Source organism: Octopus sinensis, linkage group LG2, assembly GCF_006345805.1.
Source record: "Octopus sinensis linkage group LG2, ASM634580v1, whole genome shotgun sequence".
NCBI classification, from domain to species: Eukaryota; Metazoa; Mollusca; class Cephalopoda; order Octopoda; family Octopodidae; genus Octopus; species Octopus sinensis.
The window spans coordinates 8741303-8764403 of NC_042998.1; the positions used below are offsets into that span (position 1 = coordinate 8741303).

Here is a 23101-nt window from a genome sequence, read left to right on the forward strand (position 1 = left end):
CCTTGCTCGGATTTTCCATCAGCTTGTCTTGTAGTTGTTGGATGAATTACTCTTTACTCTTTTACTCTTTTACTTGTTTCAGTCATTTGACTGCGGCCATGCTGGAGCACCGCCTTTAGTCGAGCAAGTCGCCCTGGGACTTATTCTTTGTAAGCCCGGTACTTATTCTATCGGTCTCTTTTGCCGAACCGCTAAGTGACGGGGACGTAAACACACCAGCATCGGTTGTCAAGCAATGCTAGGGAGACAAACACACACATACATATACATATATGTATATATATATATATACGACAGGCTTCTTTCAGTTTCCGTCTACCAAATCCACTCACAAGGCATTGGTCGGCCCGGGGCTATAGCAGAAGACACTTGCCCAAGGTGCCACGCAGTGGGACTGAACCCGGAACCATGTGGTTGGTAAGCAAGCTACTTACCACACAGCCACTCCTGAATTCAGAACTTTTTTTTTTTTTTTCAAAAATTTCTGGCCCTTTGCCTATTTTAGTAATTATTTTTATTTAATGGTTGGTTTTCTTAACTTTATTTTATTTTTTTTTTTGCTAAATCTTAATTTAATATTAAAATTTCTAAAGAAATACCAAAGCATTTGTAGAGTCTATTTCAATATCTGAATATTTTCTTTCTTTGCAGATTACGTTCAGGAAGAAGACGAGCATAATAGTGTTGGGAACAAGTGACGAGAATAAGAACATACTCTACAAATCTTTTTGTTGTTTTTTAAAGTTTTTATTACATTTTTTTATAAAGAGGAAACCCGATCGCTTTTCTTTTGCAAAGGCGCCTAAAAAAATCGACACATTTTGTTACAGAAAAGTTTTAGGTGAATCGCACTCACAAACCATTAGAAACTTTATGCAAACGTAACTTTTTATATGCAAAGTGGGATGATTAATTACTTCATTTGATTCATTTTTTATATAATTATTCATTTTATGTTTTGTTGGTTGTTTCATTTTTTTTTAAATATTTTTTTCCGATTACAATAAACTGAAACGCTTGATATGAATCCTTTCAGTTTTATTACATAAACAGTACTCGTTATTATTGACTTTTCTAACGGGACCATCTTGATAAAGTTAAATATAAGATTCATATGAAAAGAGTGTCACGTGTTAATTTTTTTTTTTTTGTACTAATGTTTGTGAATAAATATTATATAGAATACTTCGTAATTTGTTTTACTGTGTTTTTCACTTGTCTTTACTCTCTCTTTTACTCTTTTACTCTTTTACTTGTTTCAGTCATTTGACTACGGCCATGCTGGAGCACCGCCTTTAGTCGAGAAAATCGACCCCGGCACTTATTCTTTTGTAAGCCCAGTACTTATTCTATAGGTCTCTTTTGCCGAACCGCTATGTGACGGGGACGTAAACACACCAGCATCGATTGTCAAGTAATGCTAGAGGGACAAACACAAACACACACACACATATATATATATATATATATATATATATATATATATATATATATACATATATACGACAGGCTTCTTTCAGTTTCCGTCAACCAAATCCACTCACAAGGCATTGGTTGGCCCGGGGCTATAGCAGAAGACACTTGCCCAAGATGCCACGCAGTGGGACTGAACCCAGAACCATGCGGTTGATTAGCAAGCTACTTACCACACAGCCACTCCTGCGCCTATGTGGGTTTAAATTGTCTTTTCTTTTTCCGAACACTGACTCAACTGAAATTGCTGAACTGACTATAGAAAGATTGAGCTTCTTAGGTGGCGGGTAAGTCCCGTCTAGGGGAAAGAAAACCTTAATTTCAAACCTGTGGAGGACCTCGTTCTGATAATTCCTACGTTGACTTTGACACTAAATTTTAACGGCCGTGCTGTTCCTTTGGATCCATCAGTAAAGTAGAAAGGGGAGCATGCTGTATGGACAACAACCAGTCCTCCAGGATCTTTTCGGTTTGACCGGCAGTTTTTTTCTAGCGGTGTCATATGAAATTGTCAGCCATAATTATGACCCTAGTATCGATCTATTGCATTTCAATATGTTTAAGGGTTAGGGTTAGTTAGGGTTAGGGTTAGGGGTGGGGGGAAGGGTATTTTTTCTTCAGAAATGTTAATAAACCCAATCTGTTTCTTATCCGAGGGGGATCTTTTCATTATCGTGGCCAGGACCGCAGATCTTTCTAGTTAACTAAATAATTTGAAACTTCGTGTAGTGGTAGAGTGTCTCAAAACAAGACACTAATTCCAACTTGTTTATTTGAGAAAAATCTATTTTATGACTTTAATCGTAGATTAAATCTGCGAATTTTAACCAATCATGTTGTCTGTATTGATCTAAAATTATTCGCTGCATAGTGTTAACTGTGACGTAGAAAGCTATTTTATCGTAAACAACTTTTTCGTACACAAATTTTCAGTTCCCTAGAATTATATTTGAAACAAAATAAAAAGAAAAAGATTCATACGCATAAATATCCATCCTTAGACATCAGAAAGATTAGAAATGCAACAAAAATTTAAAATACCGGATCTTTACCTTTCAAACTTCGTGGAGTATATATAAAATTTGTGTAGATCCTGAGTATATATAAAATGAGTGTTTAAATTATTTTTCATTGTTTGCATTGGTTATGCATATATTTATTTTTAAACACACACACACACACACACATGTATACAAACAAATGCATATATATATATATACACCTATACACACATATTCTAATGCATATGCATATATGTGTACATATTTATAATGTGTGTGTATTATAGATGCATACATTATATATATATATATAAAAGATGTTTACATACAATATATATATATGTTATATACATCTACATGTATATGTATGTATGAATATATAAGTACCACAGAATTTGAATCAAACTGTTTTGATCCATACATACATACATACACACATACTAAAATTACATCGTTGGAGCAGTAATTTATTTATGTATTTTTTGTTATACAATTTATTTTTAAGCTGAATCCCTATCCTGCCATTAACCCCTTTCTTATAAAATAGTTGAAGAATCTGGGGTGTAGGAATTGGGCCAGTATTGGAACTTTTAACTTCTTGCTCTCTATCTTATGATCTCCGAAATTTAAGAATCTTGTGTTAACTGGGCTCTTATTATTTACTCTGACTCTGCCACCACCTCAATGCAAAGACTATCAATATCAGAATCATCTTCACAACCACCACTACAACCATTACTACAACCTCCAATGCCACCACCACAACCATCTTCTGCAACCACAACCCCAAGACCAGGGGTGGGTCAATATAGTTGACATTATTTCCTCCTATAAAATTTTTGGCTATGTACCTTTGTTAAAAATTCTTATTTGTATTAATATAAAGTGCGAGCAAGAGAACATCTGTAGGCTTTCTTAAACTGTTAATGTGAATGTAGATGATGTCTTTTTTCAACTTGTGTAAATTAATGTCTGATGAGAATGTGATTCCATGTAGAAGCTGCCATTCTGGAGATAAATGATTGGCTAAAATATTTAGTAAAAGGGTTCTAGCTGTGAGACATGTTAAAGATGATGATGTGGGCTAGTTTGATATAGTTTACAGCTTACTAATTCACAGGAATAGTAGTGGGTGTTAGGGTTTTTTTCCCCATGTTTTATTTGAACAATTTGGCTGGATAAAGGGGGCTGTATCCTTGCCTTTTGCATTCCTTCTGAGACAAGAGCTGTGCCTTCAAAACTGGTAAGATTGACGTAGTTGATCTTGAATAAAATGTGTGGATGGCTGCAGAGGAAATAACATGGACAAGGGAATTTCAGAAGGATGACAATCTGGTAAGAAAGAATTTAATGCTTAGTTTGCAGGTGAATTACATGCTACGTGATCTTCGAGCCGTTTGCCGCCAGATGATGTAACATGGTTTGTATCCAATATAGTAGTACCACCACTATTGCTATTATGGCCTGAAATATGTGGTACCAGTGTGATAAAATAAGATAATGCAGTAGCAATAACAACATAACTATCTCTCAAGAACCAACAAATATTCCAAATGAACAAACCAACCCACACTCTCGAACTTCACTATGAAATAACACAAACTATATACACTCTCTCGGTTCAGTCCATTCCTCACAAGAGGGTACCTTGGCTCTCATCACAACACTGAGAGCGTAAGGGGTTACTAACTTTGTTCTGCTGACAAATTTCCATTTATTTATTCTTAAGCTTCTCTTACTGCTGGAAACCACCTCTGTCTGGTACTGGCATTTATGTGAACAATGTAGACAATTGACAAGTATCAAATGCCACAATACATAAATTCATTATTTATTAAAATTATCTTCAATTGTAGAAGTATCATAATTACTAAATGGTAATCGATTAGCATATTCAGGGCCATTTAGTCACCTACCAATCTGGTAGACATACTAGTCAAATTGACTACATCCTCACTAGGAAACAGGAAAGACGACTACTTGTAAATGCCCAAACCTTCCCAGGTGAAGAATGTACCCCACAACATAGATTAGTAGTTAGCGACTTCAGGATCAGGGCTAAATGGATGCCCAGAAGACGACCAGAATGGAGGAGAAGGGTCTGGAAGCTTAAGGATCCTGCAAAAAGAGATTGAGAGACATATTACTCAAAGCTGTGGAAGACAACTGGAGGTTTCTACAGGACAACCTTTTGAGGGCTAGTGACCAGATCTGTGGATGGTGCAAAGTCTCCTCTCAACCCTAAGTAATGTGGTGCTGGAACAATGTTGTTGACAGGGCTAGTAAGGGAAAGAAACAGGCTTTGAAGGACTGGAAGACTGGTGATAGCAGGGAATTTGTATCAGACTGCCAAAAGGGAAGCTAGGAGATAGGTTTATTTGGCCAGAGGGGAAGCAGATAAGGAAAAATTTGCCAATGTTCTGCGCTGTGATGACCAAAGACTTGAAGTATTTTCCTGTTGCCAGACAGTGTGTGAGAGAGAATCGCGATGTCCTAGGAGAGAAATGTGTCCTCATGGGTGATGGTTCACTTGCTTTAAACGAAGCTGCAAAGAGACAGGTTTGGAGACGCCATTATGAAAGTTTGCTAAATAAAGTGAATGAATGTGTGAAAGAGAGTCTGCCGAATGCCGGCCCAACAGAGGGACCAGCTATCTATCTAAATTGACAGTGCCTTGATAGGTAAAGCAATTAAGGGTATGAAGACAGGGAAAGCCCCCGGACAATCAGGAATCACCACAGAGATGCTCAAACTATCTAGCGGTGTCGGCTATAGGATTGTCAACTAGGTGATACATGAAGGAGTCATACCCAATGACTGGTGTAGCAGCACCATAGTCAACTGCTAACAAAGGTAAAGGTGACGCATTAGATACAAATAATTACAGAGGTATCAAGTTGTTGGATCAGGTAATGAAGGTCACGGAGAGGGTCATAGCCCAAGTAATTAGGGAGAGAGGCAGTCTAGATGAGATGCAGTTTCGGTTCATGCCAGGGGAAAGCACCACTGATGCTATATTTCTGATAAGACAGATGCAAGAGAAATAGCTAGTCCAAGATAAAACTCTGTACCTGGCTTTCATTGACAGGGTTCCCCTGATCCCCTATCTGGTGGTCAATGAGGAAACTAGGGAAGGATGAATGTTTATTGAGAGCTGTACAAGCCATGTACAGTAAGGTGACAGTTGGCAACGAGTACAGTGAAGAATATCGGGTAGGGGTAAGGGTCAACCTAAGATCAGTCCTCAGCCCCCTCTTATTCATTATAGTCCTCCAGGCAATAACAGAGGAATTCAAGACAGGCTGCTCCTCTATGCTGATGACCTTGCACTAATAGCAGAGTCACTGCCGGAACTGGAGCCAAAGGTAAGGGCGTGGAAGCAAAGTCTAGAATTGAATGGCCTTAGGGTTAACCTAGCCAAAACCAAAGTTTTAGTTAGTGTGCAGGCTGTCAAATCACAAACTCCTCTGTAGAAAAGGCATTGGTGTAGAAACTCCATACGATGCACCCGGTGTAGGTAGCTGGACACATAAAAGGTGCAGCAATATCAAAGGAAGGTTAACTGGGAAAATTATTTCTTGTGTGTGGCAGATGCAGTGGGGCAATAAACACTGAAGGTGTTCAGAAAACAGCTTCCATTACATGCCTGGGGAAGAAACTAGAAGTAGTAAACACTTTCTACTACCTAGGCGACCAAGTATGTAGTGGGAGTGATTGTTCTGCGAGTGTAGCAACTAGAGTAATAATAGCCTGAGCAAATTCAGGGAGCTCCTACCTCTGCTGGCAGCTAAATGCCCCTCACTCAGGGGGAAAGGTGGACTGTATGATGCATGTGTGTGAACTGCCATGCTATAGAGTAGTGAAACATGGGCCATGAATGCCGAGGACATGCGTAAGCTTGCAGTATGCTTGAGTCAAGTAAAACCAATACCGTAGCTGGGGGCCGGTGACCCGCTAGCTGGCTCCTGTGCTGATGAGACATAAAGAACACCCACTACACTCTCAGAATAGTTGGCGTTAGGAAGGGCATTTAGATGTAGAAATTATGCTAGCCTAGTTTGGAGCCTGTTGCAGCAGCTGGCTCTCCAAGACTTCAGTCAAACTGTCCAACCCATGCCATCATGGAAAACGGACGTTAATCGATGATGATGATGACAACGACGATAATTATATTAGTAATAAAGTTGGGTGCAGACAAGCGATTTGTAGTAGAGAGCAATAGCGTTTGGAGCGAGCAAAACGTTGGCGGCCGGCGACGCAATCGATCGAAAAGCTGTCATCTCGGCGGCGATATCGCCTGTGAGTGTGTGTCCGGTAGCGTACGTAACACACGGACGCATCGCGTTTATGCACGCGGCTAAGGCAGCTATTGCTCTCTAATAATCGCTTGCTTTTTATTAACTTAATGCATTCTTCACTTCGGCATACTGGGCAGAGATCGCATCGCATTCATGCACGCATTAGCTGTCTATCACCGCCTTAGCTATCATAAACAAGCACAAGTTCATGTATGATATTAATCTTTCTTCTACTTCAATTATTACATGGTTTTCTCTTATAAAAATACTCACATACAGGAGAAGTAAATTATACATATAATACTTAAATGTGGCTCTCGATAAGCAGTCAAAGTAATTACCTGATCAACAATGGGTTTTACTGCTAGTATATATGTACTAGCAGTATACAGGTGACCAAATCTGATTTTCTATCTTGCAGTTAAGCAGATTCACTGTTTTAAAAATATCACTCAAGTATAATATTTTTTTAAAACTCAGCAAGTCTTTCCAAAATTTTATAGCTGTATCAGTTTGTCTTGGAGTTGTAATGAGTCATCTGACTCTTGAACATGAAAAAGTGGATTAATGGCTCCTACAAATTCACTAGTCTTTCAAGGCTCATGCCTTTTGACCCATCTTACTTCTGTGTGAAGCAATAGGGTTTTAAAATCTTCATCTTCACAGAATTGCATAAAAAATCTATTATTCACAGAGTTTGATTTGACAATGTTATTTGTATGTATGGAAGTGTTGAGTGCATTTTCCATGTGTCCTCCAATATTCTTAGCAACCACATGCTGTCTGTGGATAATGCAACGTATATTTAAAATGTGAGGAGCAACGATTTCATTCTAGAAACAAAGCTTTCACTTTTCCAGTCATGGCTGCAGCTCCATATGATGCAGTGTTGATCAAATTAGTCGATGGAATATTTTTATCATTAAAATACTGCATTACTTCATTGAATATATCTTCTCCATTAGTTGTTTCAAAAAAACTTTTAAGGAATAACATTTCTTCCCTTATATCATCTTCATGGTTGAATCTGACATAGACCAGAAGGATAACTTGGTTATGAATTCTGCTATCATCAACCTGGATAGAAAAATTGGTCGTTCGGAGAATTTCCACAATCTTCTTTCTCCTCAACAAAATTAGACATTTCATCCTGTCTTCTTGTAATTGTGTTATTCGAAAGTGGAATTGTACTCAGAGTAGGTTCAGCATCTTTTCCCAGAACCTCATTTGCACAAGCTATCATAGCAGGCTTGACAAGATTCTCACCTTAAATCTGAGGTGCTGCAACCTTGGCAATAATTTCAGAAACCAAATAACTTGGTTTGAGTATCTTTACTTTTTCAATATTTATCTTCTTTACAAAGTCAGGTAGTTTGATTAGCTGTATTTTCTTTTATTCTCAAAATATTCCCGACCTTTACCAACAGATGATGGATGCCTTAATTTCTGGTGCTGCTCCAGCTTAACTTTCTTCATGGAATAATTTGTCATGATGGCATTATATTCAAGATACATAGGTTTTGAGTCTACAGATACAAAACCAAACACGATAAAATCTTCTTTGCATTTCTTCAGTTTTGCCTTTTTAGCAGTTGGTTCAGATATTATTACAACTGATCATAAAAAAATAAAAATAATAAATATTTTATTTCTATAAATTTAAAGTATCAAATTTATTATTAAACAATATTATGTAGTGATCTATTAAAAATATCGAATTTATTATGAAACTGTTGTGATTATAAAATTTTAATTATGTAGTTCTTGATTGTAATATATCATTGATTATATATTATACATTATTGATTCTTATGGAATAATTATTGAATTTTGTTTTCTTATTATTATTCTGTCTTCATATAAATTATTATTAACTAACAGTGTCTTTATTATCGACAATATTGTGTAGATCTGAAATGGCTTCAATTTTTTACGGCTACGAATTCTCTGGGGACCACTGGTAGGTTCCAGGACCACATTGGGAATCACTGCTTTAAACAATACTGGATGAAATGAATATTGAAATTATTTACAAATTTTGTTAGTACATGAAACATGTTATAATTTACAAGTTCCAGTAGAATATGTGACAAAGATAATATTCCTAGCTGAACTTATCCCCTTTAATTTTCTTGTACCAGAAACTTCCAACCCCAGTCAATATTAACGCCAGATAACTTACGCAGGACATTTTCATAATAAAGAAGAAAAAATTAAAAGGCTTTTATCTTTTTCTTTTAAACAAAAGAATTTTTATAAAGATATATATAAAGGATAGCTTTGTGGTTGAAAAATTTGCTTCACACCCATGGGTTTCTGGGTTCAATTATGCTGTATGGTATATTGGGTAAGTGTCTTTTACTGTAGTCTTAGGTTGATCAATGTCATGTGAGTCAAATTGGGAGAATGATTCTATGAAGAAGCCCGCAAGATGTGTTTGTGTGTATGTGTGTGTGTTCATTACATGTTTACTACTCTAGTATACTAGGCTATCAAAGGTTACTTTCAATGAACAGGCATTGTTAAAATGGGACCCTGCCTATGTTTGAAATATCTCTAATATTGATAGGGTCAATGAAAGACACCCAAAGACAGTGCCTGAGCATGGTCATAGCACACTGACTGAAATTAATAAAAGAAGAAACAATTCTAGGTTTCAAAACATTTTTTAATGATAAACATCCAAATGTAAAGACAATGTTAAATGACTTTTCTCGGTGTAAATGTATGCATACATGCATAAATGGAATTTCCTTCTAAGTAGAAGTTCACCCGAAACAAAAGTCATGGAAATTATTAGGATGAATATTCTTTGGATGGGAGATCAGAATAAATAAAAGAATGCAAGTGAATGTGTCATGTAAAGTGGGATGGGTGGGTTGGTGAGGTGCACAGCTGCCTTCAGAAACAACAGTAAAACATCTTTGGTTTCATAATGGTTGAATCATTCGCCCAAAACAATGAGATTTTTGTTTCTTTTTTAAGACATGTAATAGTAGACATGTAGTGGGAGAATATTTATATTGATAGGAATCATTAATTAACAAGAAAATAATTATACATACACACACACACATATATATATATATATATATATATATATATATACAAAATGAGAAAATGGAGAAATATATCCAAATCAATCATCAACCATCAGATAATACCGAATCAATACTTTATTAAACCACTACAGAATAGCAATGATATTATACATTAATATAGTGCAAATATAACAAGACATAGAAATACATTTACATTGTAGCTGACAGCTGTTTCAGCCGTGAAGACAGGTATGTCCCATTTAACCTATTAGCCATATAAAGCAGGTATAAATGAGACATTAACAAGAATATTTCACGGCCTCTTCAGAGAATTTAATGCAAGTATGAAAAAAATTTACATATAAATATAAATATGTGTGCATACACACTCATATTCTTACATATATATAAATACACAATAATACAATATAAACAATATAGATCAATATACATCAACAGACACAATAATGTTCCATATTGAACTCCACAGTTCCATAACCAACATCAAGGAACCACAACATGTACACTCACACTCAAAGCAGGCATATATATTGAACAGTCCAATATATTAAAATGTGCCATTTCACAAAAAGTCAATAAAATTAATATCACCACGACTGATACATATATATTTCAATCATATATATACATATATCATATGTATATATACATATAAATATCATCAAATGCATGTATGTATCTGAATATGTCTTGTTTGATTTACATGTTTTTCGAGTCAAGTATGTTTTAAATTAAAAAATGATTGAAGTATTCTTTCACAACCAGATGCCTTTCCTGTCATTAACACTTGACTGTGTTTTAAATAAGGAATCTCTTAATTACACATGTCTTGAAAGGCTTGAAGTAAGCAGACAATTTGTCAACCAGAGAAATGACAACAGCAAACCTTGTAGCTTGCAACTTTTATAGAGCACAAACATAAACAGATATACACACATATTATATAGATAGATTTCTTACAGGTTCCATCTATCAAATTCACTCACAAGGATTTGGTCAATCTTGGCTATCATAAGTGATACTTGGCGAAGTTGCCATGCACTGGGACTGAACTCAAAACCATATGATTAAGAAGGGAACTACGTGCCTGTGCCTTCTATCAGTCTTTCTGTACATATGTATGCGTGCATCATCATCATCATCATCATCGTTTAACGTCCGTTCTCCATGCTAGCATGGGTTGGACGGTTCGACCGGGGATCTGGGAAGCCAGAAGGCTGCACCAGGCTCCAGTCTTATCTGGCAGTGTTTCTACAGCTGGATGCCCTTCCTAACGCCAACCACTCCGTGAGTGTAGTGGGTGCTTTTTACGTGCCACCTGCACAGGTGCCAGGCGAGGCTGGCAACGGCCACGGTCGGATTGGTGTATTTTATGTGCCACCGGCACGGAAGCCAGACGAGGCGGTGCTGGCATCGGCCACGAGTCGGATAGTGCTTTTTACGTACCACCAGACCAGGGATCCTGGCTGGTTCAATTCGATTTCGATTTCGCTTGCCCCAACATGTCTTCGCGAGCAAGGGGGTTGGCATGGGTGCCTGTCGTACGGTCAGATTGGTGTATTTTATGTGCCACCGGCACGGAAGCCAGACGAGGCGGTGCTGGCATCGGCCACGAGTCGGATAGTGCTTTTTACGTACCACCAGACCAGGGATCCTGGCTGGTTCAATTCGATTTCGATTTCGCTTGCCCCAACATGTCTTCGCAAGCAAGGGGGTTGGCATGGGTGCCTGTCGTACGGTCAGATTGGTGTATTTTACGTGCCACCGGCACGGAAGCCAGTGGAGGCGGCGCTGGCATCGGCCACGAGTCGGATAGTGCTTTTTACGTACCACCAGACCAGGGATCCTGGCTGGTTCAATTCGATTTCGATTTCGATTTTGCTTGCCCCAACATGTCTTCGCAAGCAAGGGGGTTGGCATGGGTGCCTGTCGTCGGATGAGGTTCTATATCGACTTCGCTTGCCTCAACAGGTCTTTGTGTCCAAGGGAGGAAAGGCATTCATAAGTGGGCTGGGCTCACTTGTCCTGCCTGGTCTTCTCACGTACAGAATATTTCCAAAGGTCTCGGTCGCTGGTCATTTCCTCAGTGAGGCCTAAAGTTCGAAGGTCGTGCTTCACCACCTCGTCCCAGGTTTTCCTGGGTCTACCTCTTCCACGGGTTCCCTCAACTGCTAAGGATTGGCACTTTCTCACACACCTATCTTCATCCATTCTCGCCACATGACCATACCAGCGCAATCGTCTCTCTTGCACACCACAACTGATGCCTCTTAGGTACAACATTTCTCTCAAGGTGCTAACGCTCTGTCGAGTATGTACACTGACATTACACATCCATCGGAGCATACTGGCTTCATTCCTCACGAGCTTACGCATGTCCTCGGCAGTCACGGCCCATGTTTCACTGCCATGTAGCATGGCTGTTCGTACACACGCGTCATACAGTCTGCCTTTTACTCTGAGCGAGAGGCCTTTAGTCACCAGCAGAGGTAAGAGCTCCCTAAACTTTGCCCAGGCTATTCTTATTCTAGCAGTTACACTTTCAGCGCACCCACCCCCACTACTGACTTGGTCACCTAGATAACGGAAGCTATCAACTACTTCTAGTTTTTCCCCTTGGAAAGTGACGGAAGTTATTTTCTGCAGATTTTCGGAGGTTAATGCTCCTGAGCATCTGCCACATACAAAAACTATCTTCCCAGTTAGCCTACCTTTGACATTGCTGCACCTCTTATGTGTCCATAGCTTACACTGGGTACATCTTATAGAGTTTCTACCTACACCTTTTCTACAGATCGAGCAGGGCCATCTTCCTGAAGACATTTGTGGATTGTCTACCTTCCTACTTATTAGTACTTTGGTTTTAGCTAGGTTGACTCTAAGGCCCCTCGATTCTAAACCCTTCTTCCACACCTGGAACTTCTCCTCCAGCTCTGATAGTGACTCAGCAATGAGAGCAAGGTCGTCAGCATAGAGGAGCTCCCAGGGACAACCTGTCTTGAATTCCTCCGTAATTGCCTGGAGGACTATGATAAATAGGAGGGGGCTGAGTACTGAACCCTGGTGGACCCCGACCTCTACTTTGAATTCTTCTGTGTACATGTTGCCAACCCTAACCTTACTTATGGCATCTCTGTACATGGCTTGCACAGTCCTCACCAGCCATTCATCTATCCCTAGTTTCCTCATTGACCACCAGATAAGGGATCGGGGGACCCTATCAAAAGCTTTCTCCATGTCAACAAAAGCCAGGTACAGGGGCTTATCTTTGGCTAGGTATTTCTCCTGCAGCTGCCTTACCAGGAATATAGCATCAGTGGTACTTTTCCCTGGCACGAACCCAAACTGCATCTCATCTAAACTAACTCTCTCTCTAATTAGTTGGGCTATGACCCTCTCCGTAACCTTCATTACTTGATCCAACAGCTTGATACCTCTGTAATTATTTGTATCTAGGGCATCACCTTTACCTTTGTAGCAGTTGACTAGTATGCTGCTACACCAGTCATTGGGTATGACTCCTTCGTGTATCACCTGGTTGACTATACGGGTGACTAGGTTATAGCCGACACTGCCAGATATTTTGAGCATCTCTGCAGTAATTCCTGATGGGCCTGGGGTTTTTCCTGTCTTCATGCTTCTAATTGCCTTAGCTACCACTGAACTATCAACTCGGATAGCTGGTCCCTCTGTTGGGTCAACATTCGGCAGACTCTCTTTATCCCATTCATTTTCTTTATTCAGCAACCTTTCATAGTGGCATCTCCAAACTTCTCTCTTTGCATCCTCATTTAGCGCAAGTGAACCATCATCCATGCGAACACACTTCTCTCCTACCACATCACGATTCTCTCTCACACACTGTCTTGCAACACGAAATACCTCAAGTCTTTCATCCTCACGGCTCAGAACATTGGCAAATTTTTTCTTATCCGCTTCCCCTCTGGCTAAATAAACCTGTCTCCTAGCTTCCCTTCTGGCTGTCTGATACAATTCCCTGCTACCACCGTTCCTCCAGTCCTTCCAAGCCTGTCTCTTTTGTCTAATAGCCCTGTCAACCACAGAGTTCCATATATATACACACATATAGTATGTAGATAGGGTTGTAATCGAAGCCGTGTCCTCGTGAAGCACACCTGTATATTCCAGTATGCCAATATTGTATGTAGATGTTATAATTGTGTGAGGTATGTATAAGAGTAGAAAAAATATTGGAAAATAATATTTGCAGAGTAATTACGCATCAAAACAGTAGACTGGAAAATATTTTTAGTATTATTTATTCACCATTGCACATGTTTCATTTGCTAGTACGAGTTAGAATATTATACATGTAAGAGAAAATTATAAAATATCTCTTGTTAAAAACTCCTCAGACAGCGAATCAATTATCAGATTGAATAAAAAATAAGCAACGTTTTGAACCATGAAGAATTTGTACCAGATTTCTGCAGGGTTTTGAATGTTTGTTAAACATTCTTTTGCAGTTGTCTGATAATATAGATATAAACTTACCCAAATGCATCAATAAATTAACATTTATATATTTTTTTTCCCATTCTTACAATCATCTGAAAGGGAACTGTGAAAGTGCGATATTTGAGCAGTTTTGCAATTCAACTTCAAAAAAGGATGTAAAGCAGCTAAAACTGTTCATGATATCAATGAAACATTTGGTGGGGAAATGACCAGTGAGAGGTCAGCTTGAAAATGGTTTAAATGATTTTGCAAATTGTGAGCATTATGGACGCCCATCTGTCATCGATGACAGTCAAGTAGAGACTGTCATTGAGAAAGATCCATATAAAACCACTTGAGAACTGGCAAAAGAACTTCAAGTTAGTCAGAAAACTGCCTGCAGCCATTTTCATGCAATCAGAAAATCAAAAAAGCTCGACAAATTTGAATGAAAATCAGAAAATGCTTATTGCTTCTTCTCCGCAACCAGACCAATCCATTTCTTGACCATATTGTAACTTGCAATGAAAAGTGGATTCTGTACAATAAAAAACGTTCTTTGCAGTGGTTGGAGCAAAATGAAGCACCGAAAACCTTCCCTAAACCCAAGCTCTTCAAAAAGAAGGTTATGGTGACTGCTTGGTGGTGTACTTTTGGAATCATCCATTATAACTTTTTAAAATCTGGAAAAAACATTACTGCAGAAACATATTGTCATGAAATTGCCAAAATGAAAGAAAAACCGCTACTCCTCTGTCCCAGACTGGTCAACAGAAGAGGGCCAATCATTCTTCATAACAATGCTCAACCATAAATTTCACTAATGATGCTCCAAAAGTTGAAGGAACTTGGCTATGAATTTCTTCCCCACCCAGCTTATTCCCCAGACCTTTCTCCTACCGACTACCACTTTTTCAAGCACCTTGATGGTTTCCTGAAAGAGAAGGAGTTCAAAAATCAAACTGATGCTGAAACTGTGTTCAAAGAGTTCATCAGCTCCAGAACTCCAGATTTTTATGTTACCAGAATAAACAAACTTGTAACTCATCGACCCTGTGCTTGAGGAAACCTATTGAGTCAAGTACATCAACATCAAAAATCAATGGAAATTGTAGTTGTGATCCCTGTGCCGGTGGCATGTCAAAAGCACCGTCCGGATGTGGCCAATGCCAGCGCCACCTTCACTGGCTTCCATGCTGGTGGCATGTAAAAACCACCAATCCAATCGTGGCCATTGCCAGCCTCGCCTGGCACCTGTGCCAGTGGCACGTAAAAAGTACCCACTACACTCACGGAGTGGTTGGCATTATGAAGGGCATCCAGCTGTAGAAACACTGCCAGATCAGACTGGAGCCTGGTGCAGCCTTCTGGCTTCCCAGATCCCGGTTGAACCGTCCAACCCATGCTAGCATGGAAAACGGACATTAAACGATGATGATGATATTCATGATCCGCATTATCATCACTTTTCTATGCTGGCATTAGTTGGGCAGAACTGAGCCAGTACCTCCACCTCCAATCCCAACTGAGTTGCCGGACAACATTTTGTTCATACTTTCTCTTTGCAACATAAGTTTCTGTGTCTGGATTTAACACCAACCACCTTACAAAAATGTTTTGTGTGTGTGAGGGTGTAGTTAGTATAACAAATAGGAGAAAAACTATTCAATAATATAGTAGGGGGTAACATATTTTAGTTGATCCAGTAGCATCATAGACAATGTCTTTGTGTTTGTCCCTATCCCAAATTAACAATTGGTGTTGTTTTGTTTATGTCCTTGCAACTTCACAGTTTAGCAAACAACACTGATAAATAACAAACTTAAAAATATGTAGTGGGTGCAATTAGTTTCACTAAACCTTTCAAGGTGGTGCCACAGTTCAATAACTGAAACAAGTAAAAGAGGTAATGTATGAATGTGTATATATAAGAACTACACACACAAACCTATCTGTAGATAGAATAACAAAAAGAGAGGAGAGACACAGGCAGTAATAGAGAAGCTAGTTATATTAGTCAGCAATTGTTAGACTTTTTGAGAAAATCTAAAATATATAAGTTTAGTTGTATGTCTGTATCCAACAATGTATATTATTCTCAGACTTGCACATTATTTGAAATACAAAAAGGTCACAAATTTCCAGAACTTTCACATATATTGCTCAGATGAAACTTGGCTGAGTGACCCAAGTGTCTTATGTTCAGTAATCTTCCATTTATTAGACAAGACAAACATGTAAGCACTGAGGTGCGACTGGCACCTTTATTTATGATACTGAGAATGATGGATTTTAGTTCAAATAAGAATGCAATTATTTTGTTTAACATTGTTACAGTAGTTTGTTTTAATATTAAAAGTGATGTAATTCAATTTAAAAGATCTCTGATATCACTGTTAAAAACCAGTGTTCAATTCTTGTTTCATCTTAACTCCTTAACATTCAGATTGTTTATTCACATTGCTTTGAATTAATCATGCATTACCTGTAGCCTTGAGATTTCATTGATCTGATTGCTTATTTTTAGATTGACTTTCTAGAGGCCAGGCCTGACCAGTTTGAACATAAACAGGTAGAATATTTGGGCCAGATATGGCCGGTTTAAATGCTAAAAGGAGAAACATATCAATTAAAATCTTTCTCGCTACATGGAGAGGAAGCCACTCTGTCATGTGTTAACATCATCAGATGATCTAGTTCCTATTCCCAATGTTTCAATAATGTGAAGTGTCATCATGTAGTCAACATCATTTAACATCCATGTTTCATGCTGGCATGGGTTGGACAGTTTGACGACGAAGAATTAATTGTTATGTCCAAATATACAATGAAACATCAATGCTTCATTGCATATATATAAGCAGATAAAAAAAAATCATAGTGACTGCCTGCAAGCGAGTATGACTTAGTAATGTATATCATGCTTTCACTCATTATTTTAAGTGTCTACATAGTTACAAGCAGATAGACACTCTACTGACCTTCTCACCTTTATCTCATAATTTTGTTGATCCAAACACCTGATTAATAATTCAAGAAAGTAGTTATTTTACTAAGACTGTTCAAATTGATTATGTTTATTTACTTGGGAACATGACTATAAAAGAATTAGCATCAAATTTGATTTCAACTTACATTTTCCACAGCTATTCTAACAACAGTGTAATAATACTTCTGTAACCTCTCAGAGGAAACATGACTCCTCCTTCACTCCTCTCCACCCTTCATTTATGGTTTGACAATAATTCTATAATTGTTATAAACTGGAATGGAACTCACTCTCTTTCTGCTCACATCCATTCTCCATTTAATGCTACTTGGTTTGCATCTTTTAGAGAGATAGATTAGATAAAATGGACTCAAAGACCAACTAGAAAGTGAAAGTAGTATCTAACTTAGGATGTCTCATAGATAGTGCTGGCAATGGTGTTGGATGTGGTAGATGTGGTTATCATGGCAGTGGTGGTGGTGTAGTGGTGACAGTGGATGTGTATGATGGCAGCAATTATAGTGTTGGTGTTTTTGCAGAGGTGGTGGTGGTGGTGGTGGTGGTGGCGGAAGTGGATGATGATGATAATGATGATGATAGAAGTAGTGGCATTGATTATGTTAGGATGTCTCAGTAGTGGTTGTGAAGATGATTCTGATATTGATAGTCTTTGCATTGAGGTGGTGGCAGAGTCAGAGTAAATAATAAGAGCCCAGTTAACACAAGATTCTTAAATTTCGGAGATCATAAGATAGAGAGCAAGAAGTTAAAAGTTCCAATACTGTCCCAATTCCTACACCCCAGATTCTTCAACTATTTTATAAGAAAGGGGTTAATGGCAGGTTGTATACCAAAAAATACATAAATAAATTACTGTTTTATTCTTTGGCAACACGTGTTTCATAAGCGGGAAGTGTAACCTCTCGAAAGAGCTGTTCTTCACTCCTGCTCCGGAGCGTCGGCTGCGGGGTCATTCCGAAAAGCTCTACCTGCGACGATTTCATCTCAATCGAAGGAGAGGAGCTTTCTCCGTCCGGGTTGCGGATCCGTGGAACAAGCTGCCAGACGAGATGGTGAAGATGCCGACGACCGCTTTGTTCAAAGCCTCCCTGGACCTCAAGTGGCCTGAACTCTTTACATGAACACCACCCTGTACTTAACTCCATGTCCCCCTACATGGCCTTGCTATTTGCTTTTGAGCCAAATTAACTAACTAACTAACTAACAGATACATCCTCGGGTTCCTAAACCACACCTTGTTTCCCTGGAACCCCTCTCAAGATGCCACCCCAATCATCAAGCCCTGTTAGTGTGTGTGAAGAGACAGAGAGAATAATGTGTGAAAGAGAGAGATAACTGAAATTTTTTACTCGGTGTATCATCATCATCATCATCATCATCGTTTAAAGTCCGTTTTCCATGCTAGCATGGGTTGGACGGTTCAACCGGGATCTGGGAAGCCAGAAGGCTGCACCAGGCTCCAGTCTGATCGGGCAGTGTTTCTACAGCTGGATGCCCTTCATAATGCCAACCACTCCGTGAGTGTAGTGGGTACTTTTTATGTGCCAGTGGCACAGGTGCCAGAGGGGTCTGGCATCAGCCACGATCGGTTGGTGCTTTTTATGTGCCACCAGCACAGAAGCCAGTCGAGGCGGTGCTGGCATCAGCCACGTTCGGTTGGTGCTTTTTATGTGCCACCGGCACAGAAGCCAGGGGCAACCTGTTTTGAATTCCTCTGAATTGGGTCACGTTCGGATGGTGCTTTTTTATGTGCCACCGGCACAGAAGCCAGTCGACGCGGCACTGGCAACGGCCACTGGTGCCAGAGGGGTCTGGCATCGGCCACGATCGGTTGGTGCACAGAAGCCAGTCGAGGCGGTGCTGGCATCGGCCACGTTGGATGGTGCTTTTTATGTGTCACCGGCACAGGTATCACAATTACTGTTTCCATTGATATTTGGTTTGATGTTCATGTACATGCACTTGACTCAACAGGTCTCCTCAAGCACAGCGAAATGTTCCGGGATCCAAGGTACTTTGAATGGGCAGGGGGTATGCGGAACTGGTGCCGGAAGCATCTCGGGTCTTAGTAGTCACAGCACATCTCCAGAGATCTCAGTCCTTCGCCATTGCCTCAGTGAGGCCCAACGCTCTGAGGTCATGCTTGCCTACCTCATCCCATGTCTTCCTGGGTCTACCTCTCCCCCTGATTCCTTCAACTGTTCGGGAGTGGCACTTCTTCACACATCTCTCCTCGTCCATCCGCAGTACATGACCATACCATCGCAAGCGTCGCTCTTGCACACCGCATCTGATGCTTCTTATGCCTAGCATTTCTCTCAGGGTGCTTACACTCTGTCGTGCATTCACACTGACATTACACATCCAGCGGATCATGCTAGCTTCATTTCTTTCAAGTCTACGCATGTCCTCTGCAGTCACGGCCCATGTTTCACTGCCGTGAAGCATGGCAGTTCGCACACATGCATCATATAATCTACCTTTCACTCTGAGTGAGAGACCCTTTGTCGCCAGTAGGGGTAGGAGCTTTCTAAACTTTGCCCAGGCTATTCGTGTTCTAGTGGTGACACTCTCTGAGCATCCACCCCCACTACTAACTTGGTCACCCAGGTAGCGGAAACTATCAACTACTTCTAGTTTCTCTCCCTGGAGTGTGATGGAATCTGTTTTCTGAGTGTCTGTGGTGTCTATTGTCCCTGTGCATCTGCCGCACATGAAAGCTATCTTATCTGTTAATTTCCCTTTAATGTTGCTGCACCTCTTGTGCGTCCATAGCTTACATTGGGTGTATCTTATGGAGTTTCTACCTACACCTTTCCTACAGCTCGAGCAGGGCCACCTGCCCGATGGGGTGTGTGCTGAGTTCGCCTTTCTGCATACTATAACTTTGGTCTTCGCTACATTTACTCTAAGGCTCTTTGATTCTAACCCTTGTTTCCGCACTCGAAATTTCTTTTTTAGTTCCGGTAGTGATTCTGCTATGAGGGCCAGGTCATCAGCATAGAGGAGCTCCCAGGGGCAACCTGTTTTGAATTCCTCTGTTATTGCCTGGAGGACTATGATGAATAAAAGGGGACTGAGGGCTGAGCCCTGGTGTACACCTACTTCTACCCGGAATTCTTCACTATATTCGTTGCCAATCCTAACCTTGCTGACAGCCTCTCTGTATAGAGCCTGTACAGCCCTTATTAGCCATTCGTCAATCAACAGTTTCCGCATCGACCACCAGATAAGGGATCGGGGAACCCTGTCAAAGGCTTTCTCCAAGTCCACAAAAGCTATGTAGAGGGGTTTATCTTTAGCTAGGTACTTCTCCTGCAGTTGTCGGACCAGGAATATAGCATCAGTGGTGCTTCTACCCGGCACAAAACCGAACTGCATCTCATCTAAGCAAATTCTCTCCCTAATGAGATGGGTTATGACCCTCTCTGTGGCCTTCATCACCTGATCCAACAGTTTAATACCCCTGTAGTTATTTCTATCTAGAGCATCACCCTTACCCTTGTAGCAGTTGACTATGGTGCTGCTACGCCAGTCATTGGGTATGACTCCATTATGAACTACCTGGTTAACAATACGGGTGACTAGGCCATAGCCCGCATAACCAGCTGTTTTAAGCATCTCAGCAGTGATACCTGATGGGCCGGGGGCTTTATCTGGTTTCATATCCTTAATTGCCTTAACTACAATGGAGCTGTCTATTTGGATAGCTGGTCCCTCTACTGGGTCAACATTTGGCAGGCTCTCCTCCTCCCATTCATTCTCCACATTCAGCAGTCTTTCATAATGGCTTCTCCAAGCCTCTTTCTTTTCACCAACATTAAAAGCAAGTGCCCCATCATCCATGCGGACACATTTCTCTCCTGTAACATCACTATTTTCTCTCACACACTGTCTAGCAATACGAAATACCTCAGTTCTTTGGTCCTCACGTCGCTGGATATTGGCCAACTTTTTTCTGCTATATCTTTGGCTATGTATATGTGTATATGTATGTATGTATGTATGTATGTATGTATGTATGCATGTATGTATGCATGTATGTGTGTGTATGTATGTATGTATGTTGTGTGTGTATGTATGTGTGTGTGTATGTGTGTGTATGTATGTGTGTGTGTGTATGTGTGTGTGTATGTGTGTGTGTGTATGTATGTATGGCCGATTCTGTGTTTACTTTATTTCAAGTTAAAACGAAAGATTACCAAAAAAAATTTTGTTTATATCTTCAACCACTGTCATTATTCCATTGAGTCAACCTCATTATTTTCTACATAGCAAAGGTAATCTTTCGTTTTAACTCGAAATAAAGTAAACACTGAATCGGCCATACATACATACATACACACACATACATACACACATACATAGATACATACACACACACACACATACATACATATACACATACACCAAGTAAAAATTTCGTTTTAACTCGAAATAATGTAAACACTGAATCGGCCATACATACATACACACACACACATACATACACACACATACATACACACACATACATACACACACACACATACATAGATACATACACACACACACATACATACATATACACATACACCGAGTAAAAAATTTCATACTACAAACGAAAGATTGCCAAAGATAAAAAGTTACAGAAATAAAAGTTACACGAATAAAGTAAGGAATAAAAATCACAAAAAATATACGAAAATTTACAAAAACTAAGTTAGTTATATAATATATAAGTTTAATATATAAGTTAGTTAATAATCATCATCATCATCATCATCATTTAGCGTCCGTTTTCCATGCTAGCATGGGTTGGACGGTTCTACTGGGGTCTGTGAAGCCAGAAGGCTTCATCAGGCCCAGTCAAATCTGGCAGTGTTTCTACGGCTGGATGCCCTTCCTAACGCCAACCACTCCGTGAGTGTAGTGGGTGCTTTTTACGTGCCACCCGCACTGGTGCCAGACAGAGCTGGCAAACGGCCACGAACGGATGGTGCTTTTTATGTGCCACCGGCACGAGGGCCAGGCGAGGCTGGCAACGGACACGAAACGGGGCGGTGCTGGCAACGGTCGCGAAACGGAAAGTTCTCTTACATGCCACCGGCACTGGTAACACATCTGCAATTTCCATTGATCGATTTCCATTGATCGATTTCGATTCTGATCCTCACTTGCCTCAATGGGTCTTCACAAGCAGAGTTTCGACATGCCACCGCACTGGTAGCACATCCGCAATTTCCATTGATCGGTTTCGATTCTGATCCTCACTTGCCTCAACACGTCTTCACAAGTAGAGTTTTGTGTCCCAAGAAGGGAAGGTAGGCATACGTAGTGCTGGCTCCTCCCATGTAGAAGGCCAAGGGTGTGGGACTCATTGTACTGCCGGGTCTTCTCGCGCACAGCATCTGCAATTCCAGAAGGTATCGGTCTCTATGTCATTTCCTCAGTGAGAACCTAAATTTCGACAGCGTCGTTGCTTCACCACTCGTCCCAGGTTTCCGGGGTCTGCCTCTTCCACGGTTTCCCTTTGCAACCCACTAGGGAGTGGCACTTTTTCAAAAACTATCTTCATCCATCTTCTCGCCACAGTGTTTTCACACCATACCAGCCGCAAAACGTCTCTCTTGCACACCACAACTGATGCTTCTTAGGTCCGCTTTTCTCTCAAGGTACTTACACTCTCTGCCGAGTGTGAAGTACCGGCATTACACATCCATCGGAGCATACTGGGCTTCATTTCTAGCGAGCCTTACGCCATATCCTCAGCAGTCACGGCCCATGTTTCAATGCCATGTAGCATGGCTGTTCGTTACA

General features: G+C 40.1%; 1 protein-coding gene across 2 annotated transcripts in view; it reads left to right on the forward strand.

The window, feature by feature from the left end:
• LOC115229883 (cartilage oligomeric matrix protein) overlaps nucleotides 1-1107 on the forward strand; it is a 142886-nt gene extending 141779 nt beyond the window's left edge. For both annotated transcript variants that reach the window (XM_029800152.2, XM_029800158.2), the window contains exon 24: nucleotides 652-1107. In XM_029800152.2, the coding sequence (XP_029656012.1) occupies nucleotides 652-698 (47 nt within the window). In that variant the 3' untranslated portion in view covers nucleotides 699-1107. The remainder of the gene's footprint in view (nucleotides 1-651) is intronic.
• Nucleotides 1108-23101: the final 21994 nt, after the last annotated feature.